The 14508-nt window shown below is 33.3% G+C and overlaps 1 protein-coding gene across 1 annotated transcript in view; it reads right to left on the bottom strand.

Annotated features, from left to right (window-relative positions):
* Positions 1 to 248: 248 nt before the first annotated feature.
* Positions 249 to 14508, bottom strand: part of LOC143226975 (uncharacterized) — a 40586-nt gene continuing 26326 nt past the window's right edge. Inside the window, exons 6-10 of the mRNA XM_076458524.1 lie at positions 12267 to 12370; positions 10427 to 10566; positions 8412 to 8788; positions 1473 to 1590; positions 249 to 473 (exon numbers count right to left, since the gene is read on the bottom strand). Of these exons, the coding sequence (XP_076314639.1) occupies positions 292 to 473; positions 1473 to 1590; positions 8412 to 8788; positions 10427 to 10566; positions 12267 to 12370 (921 nt within the window). The 3' untranslated portion in view covers positions 249 to 291. The remainder of the gene's footprint in view (positions 474 to 1472; positions 1591 to 8411; positions 8789 to 10426; positions 10567 to 12266; positions 12371 to 14508) is intronic.

The following is a 14508-nucleotide window of genomic DNA, read 5'->3' as shown; positions in this document are numbered from 1 at the left end:
CTACACTGAATAACCTTAACTTCAACCTGGCTTAGATATCATGTAGAAACAGTTAGAAATCTTTTCAATGGGTATCCCTAAACAAGGGAGCTCAGTGGAAAATAATGCACTATACAGCTGTTTAACACATTACCACAGTAATAATTCCATTCTATTCATTAATACAGATAATGAAATACACACCCCAAATGCAGCAATCCATCTTTTCAAACAGTTGAGCCAAGAGGACAAAAACATCTTTACCTTAATCTTTCTGAGTCAGAAGGATGAGGCATGTGTCTACTGGAAGCTTCAAGCATCTGAGAGTGATAAAAGGAGTCCTTCGTTAGAGGGACTGGGCCAAGAGGAGCCACCCCAAGTAAGGGTGGAATGTGAGCTCGGTGTAATGCTGTTTGTTAATGTTCCAGGTGTACTGTGTTCTGTTTTTACCTGAAGACCTAAAGAGCTTGTGAAGCTTCTACTGCTACAAAGTTCTAAAATCAGTAATGAAAAAATCAACCTAAGTTTCTATAAAACTAACAATGTTCTTTTAGACACCTCATTAAAAAAAAAACAATATTAACACAATTATCATACAGGAATAATAAATTAAAATATACTTAATTCTGCTTTGTTCATTTTCCTTTAACATTATTAGAATAATTACATTGCTGGTGAAAGAAAACATATTCATTTAAGTAATACAAAGAGTGTACCACATCATACCTAAACTAATGGTCTGTTATACTGAAAACACTTTAGACAAATTCTTAGGAATCATAATTTTTAAACATTTTTTTTTTTGTACAGATGAAAATATCCCACTATTTCCAACATTCTTCAAGTATTAAGCTAAATAATTACTAAATGAAGACTAACTATCTACTGGGTAAGCGCCAACCATCCACGGCGTAAGTGCTAACCATCTACTGGTAAGTGCTAAATACCTACTGAGTAAGTACTAAATATCTACATAATAAAAATGTAAAAGTACAACACACATACAAACATCATAACATTTTTGGACAAGAAATTAAATAAATGTGATATTCAACAAACATAACAATATACCAGGTATTACAGTGTGACTGGAAGAAAACAGAACTTTAACAATATGTGAATTATTTACACAAAAGAAGTTAGTTTGTTTATCTTTGAGACAGTAAAAGAATTGAAGAAGCAAAATTAGACTGTTTGCTTTGTTGAAATTCATGCAAAGCTACCTAACGGTTACCCATCCTTAATTTTGAACTGATAGACTTGATGGAAGGCAGCTAGTCAACACCACCTGCTGCAAGCTATTGCAATACTTTTTTACTAACAAACAGTGGGATTAACCATCATATTGTAATGCCACCATGGTTGAGAAGATGTGCATGTTTGTGGATAAAATATGAACCTGTAATACACATTATTAAAACTCCCTTTATAAAAATAGCATATCCCATACTTTGTACATTAAAATACTCTACACTTCTCGCTACTGTGCTCACCTCTATCGTTTGAAATCAAGGATGACTGTGATGATGATAATAGCTGCCTTTCTAGTCCTGCATTTAAAACTGCCTGTTGAGCCATAGTTTTCAAAGATGACATCGGTTCTGACATTGGCTAAAAGAAGATTAATCAAAACATAAGCCGATGCTTAACTTAATTGAAAATAAACAAAACACAAGCCTATGCCTACTCAGTCGAATATAAACAAAACGTAAGCCTAGGCCTACTCAGTCGAATATGAACAAAACGTAAGCCTAGGCCTACTCAGTCGAATATAAACAAAACGAAAGCCTAGGCCTACCTAGTCGTAGATATGAACAAAACATAAGCCTAGGCCTACTCAGTCAAATATAAACAAAACATAAGCCTAGGCCTACTCAGTCAAATATAAACAAAACGAAAGCCTAGGCCTACTCAGTCGTGATATATGAACAAAACATAAGCCTAGGCCTACTCAGTCAAATATAAACAAACGTAAGCCTAGGCCTACTTAGTTGAATATAAACAAAACAAAAGCCTAAGCCTACTGAGTTGAATATAAATGTGCATAACTGAGGTTCTACCAACTATTGTTTTATTACAATAAAACAAATTAAAATACAAACCATACTTTCCAATCTAATTACAATAAAATTCAGAGAATGTTATATTTTGAAAGTACAGAGAACGTTATGTTTTGAAAGTAAACTTTAAAACCAAAATGCAATTATCCCAACAAACAACCAATAAATTTACTAGACTTGTCATAACAAATAACTGATCAGTTTACTTGAGTCACCCTAAAAAAGAACTTGTTACTTTACTACAGTTATCTTAAGAGTGAACAAATCAGTTTACTCTGCTTATGGTAACAAAGAACTTGTCAGTTTACTATACTTACCTATAAGAAAGAATTTGTTACTTTACTACAGTTACTCTAAAAAATAACTGATCAGTTTACTACACTTATCCTAAGAAACTAATCATTTTATTAATTATCCTAAGAAAGATCTAATCAGTTTACTGCTGTTGTCCTAAGACTTGTAGTACAAACTTAATTCCAAGATAATGTTGTTTCCATTATTATAAAAACATGAATATCAGCTTTTATACATGTATGATATCTTTATGGAAATTGTTTTTTTTTTTTACAAGTTCTCACACACTTGCCAGTCAGTGCACCAAGTTTGAGTAATTAATCATGCAGTCATCCATCTGACCTTTGTTAGTCAGTCACTAATTATGCAGTCATCTGATCTTTGTTTATCAGTCAGTCATTAATTGTGCAGTCATCTGATCTTTGTTTATCAGTCAGTCACTAATTGTGCTGTCATCTGACCTTTGTTAGTCAGTCACCAACTGTGCAGTCATCTGATCTTTGTTTATCAGTCAGTCACTAATTGTGCAGTCATCTGATCTTTGTTTATCAGTCAGTCACTAATTGTGCAGTCATCTGATCTTTGTTTATCAGTCAGTCACTAATTGTGCAGTCATCTGACTTTTGTTTATCAGTCACTCACTAATTGTGCAGTCATCTGACCTTTGTTTATCAGTCACTCACTAATTGTGCAGTCATCTGACCTTTGTTTATCAAGCAGTCACAAACTGTGGAGTCATCTGATCTTTGTTTATCAGTCAGTCACCAACTGTGGAGTCATCTGATCTTTGTTTATCAGTCAGTCACCAACTGTGCAGTCATCTGATCTTTGTTTATCAGTCAGTCACCAACTGTGCAGTCATCTGATCTTTGTTTATCAGTCAGTCACTAATTGTGCAGTCATCTGACCTTTGTTTATCAGTCAGTCACTAATTGTGCAGTCATCTGACCTTTGTTTATCAGTCAGTCACTAACTGTGGAGTCATCTGATCTTTGTTAGTCAGTCACTAACTGTGCAGTCATCTGATCTTTGTTAGTCAATCACTAATTGTGCAGTCATCTGACCTTTGTTTATCAGTCAGTCACTAACTGTGCAGTCATCTAACCTTTGTTTATCAGTCAGTCACTAACTGTGGAGTCATCTGACCTTTGTTTATCAGTCAGTCACTAACTGTGCAGTCATATGATCTTTGTTAATCAGTCACTAACTGTGCAGTCATCTGATCTTTGTTAGTCAGTCACTAACTGTGCAGTCATCTGATCTTTGTTAGTCAGTCACTAACTGTGCAGTCATCTGATCTTTGTTAGTCAGTCACTAACTGTGCAGTCATCTGATCTTTGTTTATCAGTCAGTCACCAACTGTGCTGTCATCTGACCTTTGTTAGTCAGTCACCAACTGTGCAGTCATCTGATCTTTGTTTATCAGTCAGTCACTAATTGTGCAGTCATCTGATCTTTGTTTATCAGTCAGTCACTAATTGTGCAGTCATCTGATCTTTGTTTATCAGTCAGTCACTAATTGTGCAGTCATCTGATCTTTGTTTATCAGTCAGTCACTAATTGTGCGGTCATCTGATCTTTGTTTATCAGTCAGTCACTAATTGTGCGGTCATCTGATCTTTGTTTATCAAGCAGTCACTAATTGTGCAGTCATCTGATCTTTGTTTATCAAGCAGTCACTAATTGTGCAGTCATCTGATCTTTGTTTATCAAGCAGTCACTTATTGTGCTGTCATCTGATCTTTGTTTATCTAGCAGTCACTAATTGTGCTGTCATCTGATCTTTGTTTATCAAGCAGTCACTAATTGTGCTGTCATCTGATCTTTGTTTATCAAGCAGTCACTAATTGTGCTGTCATCTGATCTCTGTTTATCAGTCAGTCACTAATTGTGCTGTCATCTGACCTTTGTTTATCAGTCAGTCACTAATTGTGCTGTCATCTGACCTTTGTTTATCAGTCAGTCACTAACTGTGGAGTCATCTGATCTTTGTTTATCATTCAGTCACTAACTGTGCTGTCATCTGATCTTTGTTTATCAGTCAGTCACTAACTGTGCTGTCATCTGATCTTTGTTTATCAGTCAGTCATTAATTGTGCTGTCATCTGACCTTTGTTAGTCAGTCACCAACTGTGCAGTCATCTGATCTTTGTTTATCAGTCAGTCACTAATTGTGCAGTCATCTGATCTTTGTTTATCAAGCAGTCACTAATTGTGCAGTCATCTGATCTTTGTTTATCAAGCAGTCACTAATTGTGCAGTCATCTGATCTTTGTTTATCAAGCAGTCACTAATTGTGCAGTCATCTGATCTTTGTTTATCAAGCAGTCACTTATTGTGCTGTCATCTGATCTTTGTTTATCAAGCAGTCACTAATTGTGCAGTCATCTGACCTTTGTTTATCAGTCACTCACTAATTGTGCAGTCATCTGACCTTTGTTTATCAGTCACTCACTAATTGTGCAGTCATCTGATCTTTGTTTATCAAGCAGTCACAAACTGTGGAGTCATCTGATCTTTGTTTATCAGTCAGTCACCAACTGTGGAGTCATCTGATCTTTGTTTATCAGTCAGTCACTAACTGTGGAGTCATCTGATCTTTGTTTATCAGTCAGTCATTAATTGTGCTGTCATCTGACCTTTGTTAGTCAGTCACCAACTGTGCAGTCATCTGATCTTTGTTTATCAGTCAGTCACTAATTGTGCAGTCATCTGATCTTTGTTTATCAAGCAGTCACTAATTGTGCAGTCATCTGATCTTTGTTTATCAAGCAGTCACTTATTGTGCTGTCATCTGATCTTTGTTTATCAAGCAGTCACTAATTGTGCTGTCATCTGATCTTTGTTTATCAAGCAGTCACTAATTGTGCTGTCATCTGATCTTTGTTTATCAAGCAGTCACTAATTGTGCTGTCATCTGACCTTTGTTAGTCAGTCACCAACTGTGCAGTCATCTGACCTTTGTTAGTCAGTCACCAACTGTGCAGTCATCTGATCTTTGTTTATCAGTCAGTCACTAATTGTGCAGTCATCTGATCTTTGTTTATCAGTCAGTCACTAATTGTGCAGTCATCTGATCTTTGTTTATCAGTCAGTCACTAATTGTGCAGTCATCTGATCTTTGTTTATCAGTCAGTCACTAATTGTGCAGTCATCTGATCTTTGTTTATCAGTCAGTCACTAATTGTGCGGTCATCTGATCTTTGTTTATCAGTCAGTCACTAATTGTGCGGTCATCTGATCTTTGTTTATCAGTCAGTCACTAATTGTGCGGTCATCTGATCTTTGTTTATCAGTCAGTCACTAATTGTGCAGTCATCTGATCTTTGTTTATCAAGCAGTCACTAATTGTGCAGTCATCTGATTTTGTTTATCAAGCAGTCACTAATTGTGCAGTCATCTGATCTTTGTTTATCAAGCAGTCACTTATTGTGCTGTCATCTGATCTTTGTTTATCAAGCAGTCACTAATTGTGCTGTCATCTGATCTTTGTTTATCAAGCAGTCACTAATTGTGCTGTCATCTGAACTTTGTTTATCAAGCAGTCACTAATTGTGCTGTCATCTGATCTTTGTTTATCAAGCAGTCACTAATTGTGCTGTCATCTGATCTCTGTTTATCAGTCAGTCACTAATTGTGCTGTCATCTGACCTTTGTTTATCAGTCAGTCACTAAGTGTGCTGTCATCTGACCTTTGTTTATCAGTCAGTCACTAAGTGTGCTGTCATCTGACCTTTGTTTATCAGTCAGTCACTAACTGTGGAGTCATCTGATCTTTGTTTATCATTCAGTCACTAACTGTGCTGTCATCTGATCTTTGTTTATCAGTCAGTCATTAATTGTGCTGTCATCTGACCTTTGTTAGTCAGTCACCAACTGTGCAGTCATCTGATCTTTGTTTATCAGTCAGTCACTAATTGTGCAGTCATCTGATCTTTGTTTATCAAGCAGTCACTAATTGTGCTGTCATCTGATCTTTGTTTATCAAGCAGTCACTAATTGTGCTGTCATCTGATCTTTGTTTATCAGTCAGTCACTAATTGTGCTATCATCTGACCTTTGTTTATCAGTCAGTCACTAATTGTGCTGTCATCTGACCTTTGTTTATCAGTCAGTCACGAACTGTGCAGTCATCTGACCTTTGTTTATCAGTCAGTCACTAACTGTGGAGTCATCTGACCTTTGTTTATCAGTCAGTCACTAACTGTGGAGTCATCTGACCTTTGTTTATCAGTCAGTCACTAACTGTGGAGTCATCTGATCTTTGTTAGTCAGTCACTAACTGTGCTGTCATCTGATCTTTGTTTATCAAGCAGTCACTAATTGTGCTGTCATCTGATCTTTGTTTATCAAGCAGTCACTAATTGTGCAGTCATCTGACCTTTGTTTATCAGTCAGTCACTAACTGTGGAGTCATCTGACCTTTGTTTATCAGTCAGTCATTAATTGTGCTGTCATCTGACCTTTGTTAGTCAGTCACCAACTGTGCAGTCATCTGATCTTTGTTTATCAGTCATTAATTGTGCAGTTGCCACATTTTTTTAAAATCAGCCACTATTTATGCAGTCATGTATTACTTCAAAAAAAATACAACTAGTGATATGTTAATCAATTGGAAGTGACCAAATATTAAGAATTATAGAGAATGTTAAACCATTCCATAACCAACAGTTGAGAGACTACGACATTTTATCGTTGTCCTACTCTCAGATTATTGCTTCTTGTCACACAGAAGTTTTCTAAAAATAGTTACCTCCAGAGTCAACTGCTAATCACATAACAATCGCTCTAGAAAATCATACATTTTTGTGGCATATAATTTGTCTATTTTATATCTATTCATAAAGACATCAACTCCCATTAAATTACCAAAGTATTACTTCTAATATTTTTTAAATAAGCCCCCCAAGAAGAAATTTATTTTCAGTAAAAAGAGTTCCATAATGATATATCTAAATACCTTTGTTGGGCTAAATGTCAACTGTTGTTACTGCATTTTAACTTGTTGATCCAGGAATAGAGTTGGGTGATTAGCATGAATCACCATCAGCATTAATGACATTTAAAATGACTGGTTAATTATAATTACAATTAAATCTGAAGGTTATTAAAAAAAAAAGAAAATCAACATTAATGTCTCTGGTTATTCCAAGTAAACCAAATGTTGCAATTATAATTACTCATTGTAATTTTTGATTAATTCAGCTTTGTTCAGCTTAAGGATACAGTGTTTGATGAGCTGACATACAACAGTTATCTGATCCCATATCCACTCAATACAAAATAATAATTCAAACCATAGATATTAATGTAAGTTTAGTATTTGTAATCAACATCCTTAATTACATGTTGTACTTCTGAGGATACCCTACCATTTTTAAACTATTTATATAAAGTTAATAGGCTTACATCAGGTGTTGGTTGAATGGTGTTTTGTTTAAGAAAGTTATTCTCAAAGAGTTGACCAGCAATATTAATATATAATGTTCAAAGAATGGACAGGAAAATGTCAGCTTGCTAGATGGAGCATTAGTTTTAAACATTTCTCAAAAATAAAAAAAATATTAATCACATTTTATATTTTGAAATAGAGTAACGAACGCACATTACTTATTTAGACTAAAAGTACTGACTGACCAGTGTTGACAATTACCGAAAAATTATTTAGGCAACTTATTTAAATTAATAAATAAATCAAAATTCCTGCTAATGTTTAAATTTATATTGGTCAGTCACATTCACAAGAATGTAGAATATTTGATGTAATAATAGTTATAACTGAGTGACAAAGGGACACCAAAGCTTTTGATGTTAGATATTCATGTGAAAGTTAAGTAATATGCACAGTTTTTGTAGACTAAGCAACTCAGTTTTTTACTCCAAATGCAGCAGGAATAAATTCAGTTACTAACTAAAAGAAGTAAACAAATCGTTATACAATTTAACAGTTTATTTCTAAAATAAAAAGCACTTCTCTTTCCAAATAAATAAAGATAATATAGATAAATATAGATAAGTAGATATATGTAAGTAGCTCATTATGAATAATGACAATTTTGTGGATCATCTGAAAATTACCTTTGTTGATAGTGGTCCATTCATTAATAGCATACATGAGGAATGATGCTTCAAATTGTCTTGAACACCATTACTAGATAAAGTAAAGGATGAGGGCCGAGAGACATCTCCAGACTCACCACTGTACAGTACATTGCTGGACGGCAGAATGCCAGGAACACTGCTCGAGGGAACATTAACAAGAGAAGTTGCCGTGGACGAACTTCTGTTAACTGTGGGGGGTGACACAGATTGGAAATAATTGAAAACAGTGGAAGGTGAAGACTGGTTAACTGGGGATGGTGGTGGAGTTGGGCTAGGTGCAGGATGGGGTGAACTGTTATTGTCTGATCGATGCTCCATAGAGTTGCTGAGTTTACTGTCTGGACCATTGAGTGCTAAAGATAGAAACATAGGACTAACAATTGTCCCATTCAAGCTATATCCTAACAAAACTGTAAGAATAACTACAATATACCTAAAATGGAAACATTAAAAATGTTACTGGATCTCTCAGTATGGAAGATTTAAATACAACATGGTAACCAAAACTTCAGAATATTACAAGATAAGCAATACGACAAAGGTAAACAATATGGTAACCTAAACATCATAATATTAAAAGATATACAATACAACAAAGATAGTCAATGTGGTGTGTGTGTGTGTTTTCTTATAGCAAAGTCACATTGGGCTATCTGCTGAGCCCATCAAATAGAATTGAACCCTTGATTTTAGTGTTGTAAATCCATAGACATACCGCTGTACAAGTAGGGAAGCAGAGAATCTGGTAACCTAAGCTTCAGAATACTACAAGATATGCAACATAACAAAGGTAGACAATGTAGCAGCCTAAACATTAGAATATTACAAGATATACAATATAATAAAGGTAGACAATATGGTAACCTAAGCTTCAGAATACTACAAGATATGCAACATAACAAAGGTAGACAATGTAGCAGCCTAAACATTAGAATATTACAAGATATACAATATAATAAAGGTAGACAATATGGTAACCTAAGCTTCAGAATACTACAAGATATGCAACATAACAAAGGTAGACAATGTAGCAGCCTAAACATTAGAATATTACAAGATGTACAATATAACATAGGTAGACAATGTGGTAGCCTAAACTTCAGAATATTATAGAATTTCAGTACAACATTGTTATACTCAAAGTTCAGTGTCTTGTTTTAAATTAATCTGAATTTAGAAACAGGGTGAACCAAACATTAAAAGTACACTTGCTTTTTTAACTTTGCAATGTAAATTTAAATGTATAAAACTCACAAAGTCACCACATTAATATGAATTGTATCATGCAAGCAGTACTTTCTTTTGCACACTACTTGCTAACTTTAATTCCATACAATAGCCACGAAACCTAATAATCTGTTTTCCCATACTATCACATGAAACACCATTTGTAACAACTTGATAGAAATATCACAATCTAAACATTAAAATGTAACAATTACATTACAACTTTACCCAGGACTCCATCACAGTATCAACCTCAACATTAAAGGGATGGAAAATTACTTTGTAACTGTATCAAAAACTCTTTCTCATGGTACCAACTGCTAATAAAGTAGTTTAACTCTGAAAGTAAAGCCATTATTTCCATAATATTGTATAAGTGAAGTCTATATATCAAATTAAAATGATTATGTATAAAATAACTGCCAAATACAAGTTAAAATGTTAAATCAAAGCTTGTTCTGTAATGTTACAACAGAAAGGGTTCACAACTAGAAAGTTTAAGGCCAATATAGAAGTACAGTGAAATATATTCTAATTTACAAACATACACAGTTATGTTTATCATGGACTATGTATTCAATTAAAAACACAACAGGATAAAAATACTACAAGCACCAACTGACTTGTAGCCTAATGAGAATCAGCCATATCTCGTTTTACTTACTCTATCAAAAGATTTAGACTATACTACTTAAACAGTGCACTTCCGAAAAACTGTTACATAGTTTATAACATTTTAAAATTCTATCAAGAAATTATCATACTTTTAGTTGAAGAACTTGTTTGGCTGGAAGCGGCAGCTGCAACAGCGTACGGTGTTGGAGGTAGGGGAGGTGTGACAACCATGTGGTTCGTATGATAGTTCATAGATGGAGAACTGCTACTGCTACTTTGAGAAGAGGTGCTGAAAACAGAAATGTGATATATTCACTTGTATCAAAAGAAAAGATGGTAGTTAACATTTATCAAAAGAAAAGATGGTAGTTAACATTTATCAAAAGAAAAGATGGTAGTTAACATTTATCAAAAGAAAAGATGGTAGTTAACACTTATCAAAAGAAAAGATGGTAGTTAACATTTATCAAAAGAAAAGATGGTAGTTAACATTTATCAAAAGAAAAGATGGTAGTTAACACTTATCAAAAGAAAAGATGGTAATTAACATTTATCAAAAGAAAAGATGGTAGTTAACATTTATCAAAAGAAAAGATGGTAGTTAACATTTATCAAAAGAAAAGATGGTAGTTAACACTTATCAAAATAAAAGATGGTAGTTAACACTTATCAAAAGAAAAGATGGTAATTAACACTTATCAAAAGAAAAGATGGTAATTAACACTTATCAAAAGAAAAGATGGTAATTAACACTTATCAAAAGAAAAGATGGTAGTTAACACTTATCAAAAGAAAAGATGGTAGTTAACATTTATCAAAAGAAAAGATGGTAGTTAACATTTATCAAAAGAAAAGATGGTAGTTAACACTTATCAAAAGAAAAGATGGTAGTTAACACTTATCAAAAGAAAAGATGGTAGTTAACACTTATCAACAGAGACATTGTTTTTGGTCACTGCTGCACTTTACACAAGGAATAACTCAGAAATGAAACTATTTGAAGTGCAGATATTTCAAACACATAGCATGTCAACAGCTGAACACTGTTGAAAGTAAATTAACACACTTTTGGTAAACATGTACTTTACAATTAAATAACTATGGCTACATGACTACTAAGCCTTTATGCATCACGCCCCTAACCACCATTCTTAAAAGCCAGGTTTCACACATGCTTATTAACAAAATACAATCACAGGCCAAATGACAACCAGGTTTCTTGAAAGTATGAAGAATCTTATTCATCTTTTAAAGATCTAACTCATGCTGGGCTGAAGTCCACTGAAAGATACCATTTGTTTCAAATTACAAGTATTGTAGTACAAAACAGAACTACAAGTGATTAATAAAACAACAAAACAGAAATGGTAACCAATAAAATTACCTTTAAAAAAATTTATAGATAGATCATTTGGAGATGTGATTGTAAAAAGCTTTTAAGATATAAAGTTTACAATCCATGTAATCGAAAGACCAACTTTATACAAAGTGAACTGTATAAACCACCATCTTTCAAAGGATATGTTTAATTAGCTTTAGAAGCTAAAGTAATAAAAGTAGTAACCATGAGTTTTACAGCATTTGAAAGTTTCAAAAATCCATTGTTTTCAAATAATTTCATCTATTAATAACCAAGCACACACAAAGATAACAGACTTGTAGCTTTATTTCACATGTTGATAAGTGAGTGGGAAGGTAAAATATTCCCAACCCTCAACATAAAATACAACTGGGGGAAACTATAGTAGACAATTTGATTTTCTTCTGCTTATCAAAGTCAAATGTTAATAAAAACATTTCAAATATACTAATAATCTTTAAATATAAATATGACCTTAACAACAGATCAGTCCAAAGGTTTCACCAAATCCTTTTATAAACAAATACTATAAAGCATGTCTCTTAGCAGAATTCTATAATACTCAAATATGTTACAATCATAACAGAGTGACTTTTAAAATACATTAAAGATTTCTCTAACCAGTTTACCTGTTATTTCTGGAAGGTGTCTGTTGTTTGCCTTGTATCGTACACGATGATGTTGAGTTGGATGTATGTGCTCGGATGGCTACTGGTTTTACCGGTTGAATACTCTGCAAAAATAACATGCAGGTTCAAGAAGTTTCACAGAATGAAATAAAAACCCTATAACCTGAGCACTTATGAAAGATCCACCTTCAAACGCATTTGGCTTATAGGGTTTTCATTTCATTCCTACAAAAATATCCAGCTGCTCCCAGGTTTCTTTAATTACTGTTTAAATAAATCTAACAAATTCATCTACTCATCTTAATCAATAAATTCAATATTACAATCCCTCAGTAACTATGAAGATATCCTTCACACAGGTAAGTGTATCCTAATGTTTCAGGGTAATTTTATTTTGTAATTAATGATTGATCTTATTATAAACCTTAACTGTATTTTCAAGCAAACTTTTACTGAAGTGTTAAATTTGAAGTATTCCTAAATACAGTGATAAAGTGACCAAAACAAAAGTGCCATTACAATAAAATATTAACAACAATTACAACCAATTAACAGGTAGGAAAGATTTCAAAACTATCAATTAACAGATAAAAGTATTTTAAAACTGTGCATAAGTAACAGAATACTTAAAATGAACTCAGTAAATTTCTTTAACCAACAATATATACAGCTGTTGATATTAGAGGTAGAGTTACCTAACAATGTTACTTACCAGGGTACGAAATGGATAAAGCAGTGTTATGTAACGCTACTTACTTAGGTATTATAAGGATGAAGTAGTGTTATGTAATAATGATACTTAACTTGGGTACTACATGAAAAAAAGTAGTGTTACATAACGCTACTTACTTGGGTCCCAGATGAATGAAGTGTTATATAGTGTTACTTGGTACTACATGAATGAAGTAGTGTTATATAACGTTAATATTAAGGTACCATATGAACGAAGTCATACAACTTTACTTACTTGGGTGCTATATGAATGAAGTGTGTTATATAATGTTACTCAGCACCATATGAATGAAGTGTGTTATATAATGTTACTCAGTACCATATGAATGAAGTGTGTTATATAATGTTACTTCAGTACCATATGAATGAAGTGTGTTATATAATGTTACTTCAGCACCATATGAATGAAGTGTGTTATATAATGTTACTTCAGTACAATATGAATGAAGTGTGTTATATAACGTTACTCAGCACCATATGAATGAAGTGTGTTATATAATGTTACTTCAGCACCATATGAATGAAGTGTTTATATAACGTTACTTCAGCACCATATGAATGAAGTGTGTTGTACAACGTTACTTCAGTACCATATGAATGAAGTGTGTTATATAACGTTACTTCAGCACCATATGAATGAAGTGTGTTATATAACGTTACTTCAGTACCATATGAATGAAGTGTGTTATATAATGTTACTCAGCACCATATGAATGAAGTGTGTTATACAATGTTACTTCAGTACCATATGAATGAAGTGTGTTGTACAACGTTACTTCAGTACCATATGAATAAAGTGTGTTATATAATGTTACTCAGCACCATATGAATGAAGTGTGTTATATAACGTTACTCAGTACCATATGAATGAAGTGTGTTATACAACGTTACTTCAGTACCATATGAATGAAGTGTGTTATATAACGTTACTTCAGCACCATATGAATGAAGTGTGTTATACAATGTTACTCAGTACCATATGAATGAAGTGTGTTGTACAATGTTACTTCAGCACCATATGAATAAAGTGTGTTGTACAACGTTACTCAGCACCATATGAATAAAGTGTGTTATATAATGTTACTTCAGTACCATATGAATGAAGTGTTATATAATGTTACTCAGTACCATATGAATGAAGTGTTATATAATGTTACTTCAGTACCATATGAATGAAGTGTGTTATATAATGTTACTTCAGCACCATATGAATGAAGTGTGTTATATAATGTTACTCAGTACCATATGAATGAAGTGTGTTATATAATGTTACTTCAGTACCATATGAATGAAGTGTGTTATATAATATTACTCAGTACCATATGAATGAGGTGTGTTATATAATGTTACTTCAGTACTATATGAATGAAGTGTGTTGTACAATGTTACTTCAGTACCATATGAATGAAGTGTTATATAATGTTACTTCAGTACCATATGAATGAAGTGTTATATAATGTTACTTCAGTACCATATGAATGAAGTGTGTTATATAATGTTACTTCAGTAC

Source organism: Tachypleus tridentatus, chromosome 9, assembly GCF_004210375.1.
Source record: "Tachypleus tridentatus isolate NWPU-2018 chromosome 9, ASM421037v1, whole genome shotgun sequence".
NCBI lineage: Eukaryota > Metazoa > Arthropoda > Merostomata > Xiphosura > Limulidae > Tachypleus > Tachypleus tridentatus.
The sequence above is the reverse complement of the archived record's forward strand: the minus strand, read 5'-3'. Positions and strand labels throughout refer to the sequence as shown.